General features: G+C 37.9%; 1 protein-coding gene across 1 annotated transcript in view; it reads left to right on the top strand.

The window, feature by feature from the left end:
* Iqch (IQ motif containing H) overlaps positions 1 to 16,369 on the top strand; it is a 195,495-nt gene that overhangs the window by 38,767 nt on the left and 140,359 nt on the right. The window contains exon 5 of the mRNA XM_071607335.1: positions 864 to 980. Within this exon, the coding sequence (XP_071463436.1) occupies positions 864 to 980 (117 nt within the window). The remainder of the gene's footprint in view (positions 1 to 863; positions 981 to 16,369) is intronic.

Genomic DNA, 16,369 nt, shown 5'->3' on the forward strand with positions numbered 1-16,369 from the left:
TATGTGAATTACATCACAATAAAAAAAATCACCAGAAATTGTTGACTATATATTCCCTAAGCACCAAATCATCTTTTAGCCTCAAATCAGAGAATGCCCAAGCTAGCCAGTAAATTCAAGAGACCAAGTCCAATAGTTCCACTTTGCAAATAAAGAAACAAACTGACTTTCAGTAAGGCACAGGGCAGAGCTGGAACCTGGGTCTGGCCACAACTTTCCAGTGACCCTCCACCACGCAGCTAGCACGGTTTTGTGGTTTCTTCTTCAGCATCCCAGCAGCAAACTGATTTAGAATGGGAATAGGTAGTCTGAGAAAGATGCTTTTTCTTTTTCCTAAAGAAAGCATAAATTATTCTTATAGATAGCAAAATCTCTGTGAAGGAATAGATAAATTGATTCTGGTAAATTTATCAGGTCTACACTGAGATCTACCTGTAAGTATCCCTAGAGGAAAGTGGCCACATTAACAGACCAAGGGAGCCCTCTACCTGTGTACTTGCAGTATAGATTTTGATGACAAAATCCTTGACCTGGAAAACTAAAAATAAATCTGAAATCAGGTATTTTTTGTCCTTTGTCCACCTTGGTTGGCTCCTAGAATTATTTTTGAGAAAATGAATGGTGTTTGAGGATATATTTGTGTGATTAATAGGATACCTAGAGGAAAATCTGCCAGAAAGTTCCTTTTCTGCGAATAAAAGGGACCAATTAGCAGCCCAAATAAAGAATCCAAATATAGTTCCCTGTGAGAATTGCATTACAATAATTATTTTCAAAGAACTTTGTATTCTTCTGAGGATATAAAATGTTAGTAAGCATTTTTGTTCATCTGGCATGAAAGTTTCATTGTTTCTTTGTTTCAGCAAAAGATAGGGTTGAATGTAAAAATCTTGCAGGATCCTGAAAACATCCACCACAGAGCTGCTGTAAATGCGAACTATGGAATCAGTTTGCCATATATTAATCAGAAAAAAGCACATGTAAGTAATGAGTCGTTTTTTTAACAAACTCTTAATTTGGGGGGGACTAAAAGTCATGTATTAGTGGCGTAAGATACAATGTTGATCTTAAACGAGATTGTGATCCTTTTGTCCTTGGCAATTTTTTTTTTTTGAGATGAAATGGAGTGGCTTTCATTTAATCTATATTAGTAATGATTAAGGACATCTAAACCTATTGTAAATGATCTATTTGTAGCTCATTCAAATTTCTGTTTTTATTTGATATTCCTAAATAATCTAGTATCATCATTTTAACTAGAAGATATAGTTTAATGATAAAAAAAAATAATATAGAAATTTTCAATATTTGATATCATGGAAAACTGATTTACCATGAGAAAAATAAAGCAGCATAGTATATATTCCAAATAGTGGTTACTCATATCATATACAAAAATTTAGTGTATTATTCTAAATCTGAAGCAAGCAGGCACTACTCCTTTATGTCAGCAGAATCACGAGACAGGAAAATAATCAAATGTGGATTCACAGGAAGGGATCTCAGAGCTGGGCCTATTTTTTCCATTGCTACTAAAATGGCCCAAAGCAAGATTGTACCCTTCCTGTATTGTGGGTTTTGTTAGGAAAATTAAGAGTAGTGCTTCATTTTAACAGGGAAATAATTTATTTTGAGATAATTTCTAATACTAAAAATAATTACAGAGATGAAATCTATACACTGCTGTACATTTTAAACCTTTGACTTCTCTCAAAAGTTCTGAAACATAGCTCAGTGATACCAAAACTAAAAACAAGATTAATTTTCAGATTAAATTGCAAAGCCATTTCTAACTAGCATAATAGTCTCTGAAATTAATCTTCCAAATTTCTTTCATAGACATCCAGTGGCCTGCTTTATTCATGTAACGCAGAAATATACATTCAGTCTATTTGTGCTTTATGTTATTCAAACAGGTTTGGTTTAAGTGTACTTTATCATAGAAATGCTTTTATAGCCTAAGAAATAACCAGAAAGTTAGATATTTTTATTCCTGCTGAAACTTTATTTAAAATGTCACTGTGAATAATATGAAAGCGTTTTTATCTACTTCCCATGAGCCCCAAAGCCCTTGAAATAAAAATATGATTTCTCTGGCTGTAGAGACAGAGCAGATTTCTCTTTTGTTGTTGTTGGTTTTCCTCTTCAATCTAGAATTAATATTGGCTTAGCTGGTGAAGCGCTGAGGCTGCGTAGCCCGAGGCAACTGCTGTATTTCATGCAAACTTTTTCTGATGAGTACTGAAGTTTTTAAAGGCATACCTCTAAATGGAGCGACGATTATGCTTTGCCTTATGATTCTGAGTGGAGATTTCAGACTTAAATAGGAAATTCAAAATTATATCCAAAAATTGGGGCAGAATCTTAATTATTCATCTTTTTTATAATTTCTAAATTGAATAAATATCGTGGACATGTGTCTGTGTATTTGGAGCAAAGAGGAAGTGAAAAGGCACTTTGCCTTGTTGATAGTTGATAATGTATAGTCATTTACTATACTGAAGGTCCTTTATTCAGAAAATTCAACTCCATAAAAACGGACACCAGAGCATTTTTAAATGGGGTGTATGTTTTGCTTGAACTACTGGCCTTTCCATTGAAATAGTTACCCTATAGTTTTATGTTGATGTGGATATATGATGGCACTAACTGGAAAACGGTATTTTCATTTTGAATTTATAAAACGGAAGCATTGTTCAAAAAGGTCCTTTGGGAGAAGCGTTGGGATATTTGGTCTTAAACATTCACGGAGAGCATGTGGGGGTAAACACAGTTGAGATTTACCACTTATCAAAATGTTTTTAGAAGCACTTACCCAAACGGAAGCAGCGTGTCTAGCGTTGTGATGTACAGTTAATTAGGAAAGCAGCATCGAGGCTAATCGCTTTTTAGAACTACTCTGAGCATAAAGGGGCTTATTATTTGGCTGCCGAGGGCCATGTGTTTCCCTACTTCTCATGAAACTTGAACAGCTTGTCAAAAGCCTGTAAATAATCTTAGGCATTTTTGACAGAGCAAATTTGAATATGTAGTCAATTTACATTATTAGTTCTTAGAAGCTGTGGTATTTTCTCCATCTGATGAAGAGGAGCATCCTTCCTAATAACAAGGAGCCCCACGTTGAAAGCACACACGCTCCCCGGCTGCCCTGTGCTAGTCCTAGCACAAGACTCCTTTAGAATTTTATATTCTGTGACTCTGTTATACACAATCAATTTACAAAAGAGCCCTAAAAGTGAAAATCACTAATGATTTTTTAAAATATCTTAAATCTGCCAAATAAGAAATAAACAACCCACTAACATGTTTTGGAGTAGGTCCTTATGGGTTTGAAGCAAGAAGAAATCCCTAGTGCTCTTCGCTCGCGTTCCCTTGCTGGTATCCAGTTCCAGTCAGACGTTATAATGAACACACTAAAAGATCTACAGAAAATTTGACTTTGATTTATTCTTTTAAAATAAAAAGGGTTTCTTAAGAGGCTTGAAACATGTATCTGTTAACATGAATTTTAAAAGAACGATTATGAATGCATAACAAAATAGCCAAACAAAACATTGCTTTGAATTGCTGCACAAATAACTCTGATTATAACTGTTATGACCTAGAAAAGAATCATAAAAACATTTTTCTTTTTGGCAAGATATGAGTTGCTGTAAAATTATACCAGTTCTTTGGTCCCACTTTCCAAATAAATAAATATATAATGCAATGTAAACTTAGAATCTTTTATTTATTCATGAGGTTGAATTTAATACTATTATGACTTCTAGATTTTATGAGTCATATGTTATGCAGTGTTTCTCACTAACTTAGTTGGGTAGCAACCACACTTCACAAATCATAGTTTCATTCTTTACTGTTTCACTTGGGGTGTGCATAGTAATCTTGCTCACTGAAAGCACATTCATTTCTGAGATGATAAAGTAATGGAAAGTGAGGCAATTGTGTTAATGTCAAATGATTAGAAGAAGTACCAGAAGTAAGGGGTGGGGTGGGGGGAGGACGATCTCAAAACATGATTGTGTTTTAAGCCATGCATATGGCCACAATTACAGTCACAACATAATTTGGCAATGGTAGCAGAATTAGATTTAAACAAATTGATGTTACACTGCAGTAATTCAGAATGAGCTTGTTGCATTTATAAACCATAACAAGAAGCAGAGTGAATTAATAAACCCTTCTTGTCACTAAAAATAAAAAAGGGAATAATTGCTGAGACGGAGTTAACTTAACAGATGACTATAGTCAGCATCCTTCCAGCCTAGATATGGGAAAGTGAAGGTCACCCCCATCTCGGATGACAAAGAGGGAACATTTTGTTGGTAAACAAATTAATCTTTTGAAAGGTCGCCATTTGTTTTAAGTTTTTATCCAGTTCTTGTCATCTGGAATCAGAGATTGACTGTCATTTCACCAGGCAGGGGTGCAGTGGAAGCAGACAAAGCTGCTTCTGTACGTATCAGCATTCCTTGACAAAACTCTGTGCCTGATTGTGATGCTATGGGCTGCTGGTTTACAGCTGTCTCCGGACAAGAACGGAGGCCCACCCCTGAATTCCAATAAGATGGGCCTGCCTATTCCGCCTGCTGTAAGCTGGCCCTCTGCCCACAAGTAAAATGTATTGTAGTTCAAGCCAGCAATTATCTCTTTTACTTCCTTCTGTGCTGCTTCTGTTCCCTTTTTCCAAAAACAGATGTGGGTATTCACTCAAGTTCTGCATCTATTCTTCCTCGCACCTGCCGGGGCAGGATTTTGACAGAGGTAGAGTTTGAGGGAGCCAGCAGACAACAATCAGATGTAATTTTCTTTGAGAGCAGTTAAAAAAGAAAATGTTGATTTTTCAGGATCTGTGGAGTCAGCATCTTGGTCCCCCTCCTTTTTCCCAGGAGCATTTGGTAAATTAAATTAGTCGAACAAAAGGAAATAGCTTTAAAAGACATTCTGAAATGCCATATCCTATTTATGACACACGGTCATTACCCAAGGACTGTGACAGAATGCATAGCATCCCTTCTTCCCTCAGTCGCAGAGAACTTTCTCCTCAGGTTGCCTAGGAAGAGTTTTTGAAAGTACCATAGCTGTTCACGCTCTTCCTAATTCACAGCCTATAAAATGTAGCCCACCAATATGGTGGTGGTGTTGCGGAGGAGAAGGGGCATATGGCCCCTGTGCCCATGTGCCTTTGCTGTTCTCAGTGTAACGGGAGAGGGGAAGAAAGCGATGTGACGTGGACTGATGTGTGGCTCTCTCACACTCTGGAAGTGGGGAGAAACAATTGGAGGCTACGTTTCCATCAAATAACATTCATAAAAACCTAAGCGTAGTGAGTTCTCTAGCTTCTTTGGAACAATACAGTTCTTCAGCTTCCTAGCTAAGATCTGCATGTGTACCCAATCCAACCCTAGAAGAACTTGAAAGCACCTGGTAGGACTTCACGCTGCCTGATGTGAATTCTTACTAGATTGGGCAGCTCCTGGAAACAGCCTGCATTTCCGCATCAGTAAAATGTCCCTAGTAAGAAGACCTATCTCATGGAATGGTATTGAGATTCAAATGAGTTTAGTCAAAGCACTAAGCAAAGATTCTGGTACAAAGAAGTGCTTGGAAAATATTAGTTATTACAATTTGGTGATTCTCACCTTTTGTATTGTGCCATTGTTTTATGTTGTCATTTAGAACTTATGATATTGTGGGGGCAGAGAGAGGGAACAGGAATGCTGCTGAGGTCCCTCCCAGGGGTACTGTTTAATATTGCATGTGATCATGCCTTTTTTACCACCCAGATATGAGGATGGGAACCTCATTGTCTGTTCTGTTTACTGTTTTATAAATTCCCCATTGCACCAAGCAGACACATAACAGGTGCTAAGGAGAGGACTGACCTGACCTCTCTCATCTGTCCAGTCTCTGCTTCGGAGCTACGAAGCCTAATGTCCCGTCTCCTAGTGCAGTCATCATTTTTCTGGCCCCTCCTCATCCTGCTGGGTCATTCTACAGGGTTTATTAGTGAAACTACCTTGCTCCTGTTGTTTTTTTTTTTTTTTGGGGGGGGTACTGGGGATTGAACTCAGGGGCACTCGACCACTGAGCCACATCCTAAGCCCTATTTTGTATTTTATTTAGAGACAGGGTCTCACTGAGTTGCTTAGAACCTCGCTTTTGCTGAGGCTGGCTTTGAACTGGCCATCCTCCTGCCTCAGCCTCTCAAGCTGCTGGGATTACAGGTGTGTACCCTGTGCCCCCACTGCTCCTGTGTTCTTGATACTGTCTCACTCCTAACTTTCCATTTCTAGGACAGGTTATTCTACCTCACTCATTTCTGGTCTTTCTGCTTTATAAAAAATGTATAGGGCTGGGGATGTGGCTCAAGTACCACATAAAAATAAATAAGTGAAATAAAGGTATAAAAAAAAGTGTAGTTGCATGGAGAGCAGCTGGCATTTGGGAGGGGCTTGGAGTGAAGTGGATCAGAGCCTGCTCTCATTGAACTGTAGGTAAGGAAGTGAACATCTTAGGTCCCTCAGTTCCCTCTTCTGTAAAGCCAGGATAGTGATGTCAACTCTGCAAAGGTGTCATAGGAATTGCAGATAATATATCAACATTGCTGATATGTAATAAATGCCTAACAAGGTTCTTGCCTTTCTGAAAAATGAATTAGTATTTAAAATTTCTTACTTTCTTGTCTCTTCTTCACTTCTGTGCTTTCAGAAAAGGATCTGATTTGACTCCTTTCACACTCTAGTATAAATGAGGAATAGGGCTTAATGCTCTGATTTTCAAATTGCTAGAAACTCCAGTGAGTTTCAGAAAGATTGTAAACATTTAATTTGCATTTTGTTTTTATAGTAAATACTTAAACTATTCTAAAGTGTAACAATGAACAGTATATGTATTTTTAAGTTAGACACCAAATTTTAATGCATTAGACCATCGGTGGGTTAATTTGTAATGTTAGGTTGACTCAGTGAGTGTGTGTATGTGTGTGTGTCTGCGCGCACATGCACACATGCATGCATGAGCATACATGCATACGTGCATTTGAATTTTCTATAAAGGTTTTTTAATTAGGTAGGTCATAACTTTTTACTAGTCATATTTTGAAATTGAGATCTGTTCATATATGATTCAATAATAAACATTAAAAATAATCAAAGATTAAATTGAGCTAATATGTTATAAGCACTTTAAAGCAGTGCATGGCCCCTAGTAAGTATTCCATCAACATTAACTGGAATCAGTATTATGACACAGGTGTGCTGCCATCAATTAAAATCCAGGCAAGTTCTCTGGTGCTGACTTGGCACAGTGTAATTGTCAACTGTGCAATCCCAGCAACCCATGTTGCATCATAATAACATTGCATTATAGATTGCTTGGGTGATTTAAAATGAGCTATGCAACCTGCATTTTGCAGTATAGGGTAGCAATGTTACTTTGTTTGCAATTGCAGATACAAATCAACAATACAGAGTCAACTCAAAATTGAACTAACTTGCAAAACAAGATTATTTTTAAGATCTGGGTGAATATCTGAAAGTGAAAGGTGCCAAGATCTTCGAGAAGGAGTTTAAATGGGACCTTAAAATGATACATGACACTCGTATTTTTGGTTACTTAGTCCTTTAATAATAGTAGCATTTATTATGTGTGCCAGACACTGTGCTAAGAGCTTTCTTTACACACACGATCTTGTTTAATCCTTACCTATAAAATAGGTGCCATTTTTATAACCATTTTACAGATCAGGAAACGGAGACTTAAGGTTAAACTACTTGCTTAACTTTAGGTAGTAAGGAGAGTAAAGATTCAAATTTATTATGGGATTTAGTTGTCAAATCTCCCCTAATTGAGTTCTTACCAACTAACTAATCCTTAATTACCAAGGAACATGAGAAGTTATTGGATATTAGTAGTGAATCTATTTTGAAACAAAAATATTGCTACTACTCTTGAAAGCTTCTGGATCATTTTAACTGAAGAAAATCCTGAGATAATAAGTGTCATAACAAACTCTTAGCTATTTGAAATTACTTATTGCTTCATATTCAGTATTTTCTTCATCTTGTCCAAGTAAAATAAAACACATAAATAAATTGTAGGTTGTGATGGATATAAGACTCCATTTATTGTCTATAACTCTTGATTTTATAACTTGCTTTGACCAAAACAGCCTCATTGTCTCCAGTCTTGACTTATATTTATAAAAATATAAATATATAAACATTTAAATAATAAATATATATCCTATATAATATAAATATTCATATAATAAATAAAATAATTTAATAAATAAAATTATGCAAATTCTTATAAAACTTAAATTTATTTATATACCAGCGTTCTATGTAAGGGTGCATTTAAAAAAAGAGATTCTATTGCTGAAAATAAATTCAAAAATCTTTGTCATAGAGTTTTACCTCTCTCATGGGTATTTATACTTTCACAGGAACAAATTCTCTATTTAATTAAAATGAAAGAGTTCAGTTCTGTTAAGGGATTTTAAGCATAAGCAGACAGGGAGGAGAGGGATTTGGGGGTCCCAGAAGGAGTCTTTGCATTGCTCTGGAATCACCCCAGGTTACCAGTGACCTAACCAAACAAGGCTGCTCCCTGTGTGACTCACTTTTCACTTTGTGCCCCTTTACTTTGTGACTTAGTTTTTAGACTTGAGTATTTGAGTCCATTCCATGAAATAGTGTTTGTAACTCATAATTCCACTTTGAAGAATCTGAAATTAGGTAGGGCCCAAGTCACATCTATGATAGGCATAAGGCACGAGGGATCCATGGATAGAACTACACATTTCAATACAATAAGTTTCCCATGTATTTCATGAATTTTACTTTATGAATTTATAAAACAACAACAACAATAAAAACCCTACATTATTCTGAGATGGGGTCCAAGACTATACCAGGCTGCCAAAGGGACTCATGATTTTCCTAAATTAGAACTGTCTGTGATAGGTCTTTTCTTTCATCCAAATGTCCAGTATGGGGCAAATAATATGTATCAGAACAAGAAAGTACCTTTAACATGCTGGGATTTCATTTGTTTGTTTATTTTGGTACTGGAGATTGAACTCAAAGGTGATTTACTACTGAGGCCCATCCCCGGCTTTTTAAATTTTTTAGTTTGAGACAGAGTCTTGCTAAGTTGCTTAGGACCTCACTAAGTTTCTGAGGTTGGTCTTGAACTTGTGATCCTCCTGCCTCAGCTTCCTGTATTGTGAGATTACAGGCATGTGCCACTGTGCCCAGCATAAAATGCTGCATTTTTTATGTATTAAATATTTACTTCTCTCAGTTATTGTGCAGAAAACCTACCAAAAAGTGGGTATGACTAGACTGCCACCCCAGATTTTCAAAAGAATTGCACCTTCCTGAGTGAAAATAGAAAACTTCATGCTTTTATATAACTAGTAGTGCTTTTCCATGGCAAGCAGGAAAAAGTGGTAATGCTTGCAATATTATAGTTAAGTATTCTGTTTAAAATGAAGTGAAGAAAAACACTATAGCAAGTAGCACAACAGCATTAGCTACAAGAGAAATGGGCCTAATAGAATTGTTTTTATCATAGCCCAGGTTAATTATCTACTGAGAGGCACTTGAGATGAATAAATACTATTGCTGTGGTCTCCAATATTCTCATCCATTCTTCCTTAAACTGTACTTGAGTTCAAGTATACATTCCTAACCTTTTAAAGCCTCTTTGGTAGAACAGAAGTAAGTACCCATAGACTGAAGTGATTCACCCTGTGCTTTCTTTAAAAGCGAGTCTCTGAATCACCAATGTGCAGTGTAAACCCAGAAGATATTTGGAGGAGATATTTGAAGTATATGAGAAAAACCCTAGATAGGAGACTATTGAGCTATAAGGTTGGGCAATATGACCCCCAAATACTAGAGTGATATAATCAGTAACAGCCCCCAAAATAACAGCTTATGGTTGGTAATGAAGAGGTCGAAAAGCAGTCATGCACACTTGAGTGGAAAAGGCCAGAAAACCAGAGTGTGAGGGTGTGGGTTTCAACCCTGCTGTCTTCTACTGCTATCAGCCTCGTTATCATAAACACGTCACTTAGTCTCCAAAAACTGAAATCCCTCAACTCTATGCCGAGAGGAAAAATTAGTTGTTCAGAGTCAGCATTGGGGCGGTGGCCCTGACTGTGACTCCCATAGTAACACGTGTTTGGTGCCTTGTGGAACCTTCAGTTTCCAAAGTGAGACAAAACAGTGATGGTCGGAGGCGAGCCTTAAAAGAAGCCTAAGGGGAGCCGAGGGACATAGCTAAAGGAGAGGTGGCATTCAGTTTAAGTACTAGCAGCAATTCAACAGAGGCAGAGGTGAAGAATAATGAGAGGAATGGACAGTCATCAGAGCTTTGCCTAATCATCTTGGATTTTTACAAAGGGAAAACCCAAAAGATGTGTGGTTGGGTATGGGAGGCCAACGGATGGACGGCCTTGAATGGGCCACTGAAATCTAATTGTGCGATCTCAGTCAGGATCATAAAAGAAAGGGCTCAAGGCAGAAATCTGAAATTAGATCACTTCTCTGGCTGCTCTAACTGAAGGGCATCTTTAGGATGCTTCTGAACAATTTCTGTCCCTCAATGTCCTCATTGATTATTACGCTTTATTTCCTCTCCCTTTGGCTATAAAGCAATGGTACTTTCTTGAATAGCATTATCTCCTGAACTTGTTAGATGTTCATGAAACTGCCTAATTAGAGTTCTACAGGCAACACCTCTCTCTGGCCATTTACATTCAACTCTGTCCCTTTCAAACAAAGGCCTGGTCTGGCTAGATGACTGGGATTTCTTCCCAACCTCTTCTTATTTCTGCCCTAGTGCTGCGTGCACCACTGCTATCTAGGATTCTTCTACCTGTTACCCCATCCCCATCCCCATGACTCAGCTCTCTCCCCAATATTAGCCCAAAGCAGGACTTGTTGGTGTGAAAGTAGTGGTGGCAAGAAAGGAGAAATAGAGAACAGGAGAGGTGATTGCTCAAAACACGTTCTGCCCTCTCTCCCCGCAACCTCCCCAGAGACAATTTCAGCCTTCAGCTTCCCCCTAGCCCCAAGCTCACCTCACTCTCTTACCAATTCCTGCACAGAAATGCCCAGGGGACTACCTGAGACGTTTTTTAATCCTAGTGTTTCTTGCTTTCAAGTTTATCATCTCTTTGTGCTAAATTTAAAATAATAATAACACAAGGAAAATTATAATATAATAATATAATTATAATAATAATGAAAAAAAGGAAATTTATGGATGAGGCTTCTTATTTTTTGACCTTTTCCTCTTTGAATCCCAGCAACACCAGAGGCTAAAGCAGGAGGAATGCAAGTTTGAAGCCAGTCTTGGTAACTTACTGAGACTTCGTCTCAAAATAAAATAAAAAGGGCTGGACTGGGGATGTGGCTCAATGATAGCCCTTCCCTGGGTTTAATCCCCAGTGCCCTCCTCCCCAAAAAGAAATAAAAATGTTTAGAAAATGTTCTTATTTAAAATAGGAGGGGCTGGGGATGTGGCTCAAGTGGTAGCATGCTCGCCAGGCATGCGCAAGGCACTGGGTTCTATCCTCAGCACCACATGAAATAAAATAAAGATATTGTGTCCACTGAAAACTAAAAAAAATTTTTTTTAATTAAAAAAAAACAAAATAGAAACCACCACATTGGGTGTGTTAGGGTCAGACAGGTAATAAACGATCGGAATGACTGAGTATAAAGGCTTTTTTTTTTTTTTTTAGTTGTCAATGAACCTTTATTTATTTATTTACATGTGGTGCTGAGAATCGAACTCAGATGCCTCACACATGCTAGGCAGGCGCTGTACACTGAGCCCCAGCCCCAGCCCCTGTCAAGGCTTGGTCTGCATTCCTGGAGTGCTGAGCTGAGGAGCCAGCTCCCCTACAGGAAGCAGCCACTACAAATTAGCCCTTTGCAGCTGGATTTCCAAATGAATCTGGGGGGATATATATATATATATATATATATATATAGTTCCTGATATTTAAACCATGTAGTTTGAAGAAAATGGTTACAGTGGTTTCCAGACTGCCCCTGTCTTGGCAAGTCAGCATTTTGTATCTTCTGCTTTAGAAAGAGAAGGAGGTGTGGTTTTAGGTAGGACAATATTGCTGTCATGTAGAGAGCTGGCTGGCAGCTTGGAGCCCTCTACAGAGCTCTCACTTTAGCGCAGCCCAAGGTCTGACCCTCAACTTTACAGGATTAGGATTTGATTTTGCCCAAGTTGATCCTCTCGTGGGTACAACTGGATTCTAAAGATCCTCATGTATAAACTGGAGTGCCACTTTATGTATCCTAAGGAGAGATATAATGGTCAAACAGACCTCAGTGGTCAAATCAGCCTGATTCGATGAGCATATTGTATCCTTATTAGAAAGCTACACAGAAAGCCCAGTCAGAAGGCTGCTTAGTGAACAGGGAAACTGACTAAGGGTAATTAGTTGGACGATCTTCATAGTGAGCAGCATCACACATTTATAGTCTGAGGCATCCATCTGTTGAAGCTACACCTGCCGAAGGGATAGGAATACATTCCTGTCAAGTGAGTGCTATGTAGGCACTGAAAAATCCTGACTCTCTGATTCTACTTCTTATTTAAAAAAAAAAAAATAGCTGCTATCTGCTTGAGATTGACTATGCAAATTATTCTGCATTGTGCTGAGCTCCTTATATGACATTAATATCAGTGAGATGAGTGATAATATCCCCCTCTTCATAGTGAGCAGCATACTGGTTCTTAACCATTTCCTTCCTATTAACTCATTTCCTACTATGAAAACTCACTCACCTTTAGCTGATCTTTAGTGTCTTTGATAACACTAATTAGACTACATTCCTGTTTGGAGGCTGTCATTAAAATTAGCTTCTACATGGAGTTGAACACATCATCATGGACCTATTTTTCTAGTTTAACACTCCAGTTGGGTCAAGGAGGTAGATATCACCTAGTCACTAGTCTAAGTATAGACTAATAAAACTGAAGTATATGAGAAAAACCCTAGATAGAACAGGAGACTTCTAGAGCTAATAAAAAAAAATTTAGCGAAGTAGCGGGATACAAAATCAACATACAAAAATCATCAACTTTCTAATATATCAATAATGAATCCAATGAAAAAGAAATTGGGGGGAAATCCCATTCACAACAGCCTTAAAACATAAAAAAATTACTTAGGAATAAATCTAACCAAGGACATTAAAGTTCTCTCTAAAGAAAATTATAGAACACTGAAGACACTAGAAGATGGAAAGCTCTCCTGTGTTATTGGATAGGTAGAATTAATATCATTAGAATGGCCACATTGCCCAAGACTATCTACAGATTCAACACAGTCCCCATCAAAAAGCCAATGACATTATTCATAGAAGAAAAAAAAAGCCATAAAATTCCTATGAAAGAATAAAAGACCCAGAATAGCTAAAGCAATTCTAAGTTTTTTTAAAAAAATGCTGGAGGCATCACAGTAACCAATTTCAAATTAAACTACAGAGGTTTAGTAACAAAAACATCATGGTACTGGCATAAAAAAATGGAAGAATGAAATAAATTAGTGATTTGAACTAAAAACAATGGGAGAATGGAGAAACTTTGTGCAAAGAGGAGGGAGAGGAGGGGAGGGGTATGGGGGCAGGAAAGATGGTGGAATGAGATGGACATCATTACCTTAGGTACATGTATGACTGCACATATGGTGCGACTCTACATCATGTATAACCAGAGAAATGGAAAGTTGTGCTCCATTTGTGTACAATGAATCAGAGTGCATTCTGCTGTCATGTATAACTAATTAGAACAAATAAAACAAAAAGAAAAAACCAGACACATAGACCAATAAAATAGAAGACATGGAGACAAACCCACAGATACAGTAATCCTTTTGACAAAGGTGCCAAAACATATACTGCAGAAAAATACACCCTTTTTTAAAAAAATATTTTATTAGTCATTGGAAGATCTTTATTTATTTTTATATGGTGCTGAGAATCGAATCCAGTGCCTCATACATGCTAGGCAAGCACTGTACCACTGAGCCACAACCCCAGCCCAAAGACAGCTTTTTTTTTTTTTTAAGAGAGAGAGAGAGAGAATTTCAATATTTATCTTTTAGTTTTCGGCGGACACAACATCCCATTTGTATGTGGTGCTGAGGATCGAACCCGGGCTGCACGCATGCCAGGCGAGCACAGCACTGCCTGAGCCACATCCCCAGCCCCCAAAGACAGCTTTTTTAACAAATGGTGCTGGTAAAACTGGTTATCTATGCGTAGACGAATGAGAGTGGACCCTTACCTCTCACCATGCACAAAAGTCACTTAAAATGGATCAAAGACCTAGGAATTAGACCAGAAACTATGCAATTTCTAGAAGAAAAAGTGGGGTCAATATAGGGAACAGGCAATAACTTCCTAATAGGTCCCCTAAAGCTCAGGAAATAATACCAAGAACTAACAAATGGGATGGCATCAAATTAAAAATCTTCTGAACAACAAAGGAAAAAAAAGAGTGTGACTAAAGAGCTTATAGAATGGAAGAAAATCTTAGCCAGCTACTCTTCAAACAGAGAGTTAATATATAAAGAACTAAAAAAAACTTAAAACAAATAAAACCCCCCTCAACCAACAAATGGCAAATGAAGTACACAGACACTTTCTCTCTCTCTCTCTCTCTCTCTCTCTCTCTCTCTCTCTCTCTCTCTCTCTCTCTCTCTCGGCAGAGGTGTACTGGGGATTGAACCCAGGGGCACTCAACCACTGAGCCACATCCCCAGCCTTATTTTGTATTTTATTTAGAGACAGGGTCCCACTGAGTTGCTTAGCGCCTTGCTTTTGCTGAAGTTAGCTTTGAACTCGCAATTCTCCTGCCTCAGCCTCCTGAGCCACAGCGCTGGGCAAACAGACACTTCTCAAAAGAAGAAATACAAATGGTCAACAAATATATGAAACAATGTTTAACATTCTTAGCAATCAGGGAAATGTAAATCAAAACCATACTAATATTTTATCATATTTCAGTAAGAATGGCAGTCATCAAGAATACAAACAGTAAACATTGTCAAGGATGTGGGAGAAAGGGAATACTATGTTTCCACTATGGAAATCAGTATGGAGATTCCTCAGAAGACTAGATATGGAACCACCATATGACCCTGCTATACCACTCCTCTATATTTATCCTAAACTCAGCATACTCTAGTGGTAAATGCATACCCATGTTTACAGCATCTCAATTCATGATAATCAAGCTATGGAGCCAGCCTAGATGCCTGGCAAAAGATGAAGGGAGAAAGAAAATGTGGTATATATACACAATGGAGTTTCACTGAGCCATAAAGAAGAATGAAATTATGTCATTTGCAGGAAAATAGATGGAACTTGAAAGCATTTTGTTAAGCCAGACTCAGAAAGTCAAGGGTCATATGTTTTCTCTCATATGTGGAACTAGAGGAAGGAAAAGGGAAGAAAAGTTGGGAGGGCGGTGGTTATGGAACTCATCTTATGAAGATAGAAGGGAGACTTGTAGAATAGAGGAAAGGGACCAGGAGGAGGGAAGAGGGGAGAGAAAGGGGATATACTGGGAATGAAATTGACCAAATTATAGTATGTGCATGTATGGGTATGTAACAACAAAGTATACTGTTATGTATAATTATAATGCATCAATTTTTAAAAAAAGGTCTTAAGAAAACATTATCCCAGCTTCTTCTTCTCCAGTCATTTCAAAGTATCCTCTATACGTCCTGCTGGGTTAGCTTAACATGACTGTATTTTGTCGGGAGAGGGGAAGGACTTTCAGTAAAGGATTTTTAAAAACATAACCCTCTTATTTATGGAGTTGTCATTTCGTCCAAACATTAAAATCTCAAGATAAATATGAGTCACCATCTTTCCACTGGCTTGGAGTTAACCATATTTTCAAGTCAGAACCTAGATTTCACCAGGAGGAAAGACAATGCCTTCACAACTTCCCCGTTTGCATCTTGTGGAGGACACTGAACTGCCCCTCTGCCCCAGGCTGCATTTTACACTGAAAAGTCCTGCCTGTCAGGAAACACTGCAGGCGTGTTATATACTGGCTAGCATCTCAGAGGGCCTCTCTGGGCTGGGCATGGTGGAAACTACACTTTACATGGACTATCTCATAGGATTTAAGTACTATGGCTACTTTCATTTTATATTTGGAGGAACTGATGTAAAAAGCCATTAAATAAAACTTACCCAAAGTCACACAGTTCAAGATCAAAAGGTCCTAATTCAAATCAGCCTGACTTCCAACAGGCTTTCTTAATCCTCATTCCATACTTGCCCCATGGGTAGCTTTGAGGGGGTGA

The sequence above is a fragment of the Marmota flaviventris genome, chromosome 2 (genome assembly GCF_047511675.1).
Source record: "Marmota flaviventris isolate mMarFla1 chromosome 2, mMarFla1.hap1, whole genome shotgun sequence".
In the NCBI taxonomy this organism is placed as follows: Eukaryota; Metazoa; Chordata; class Mammalia; order Rodentia; family Sciuridae; genus Marmota; species Marmota flaviventris.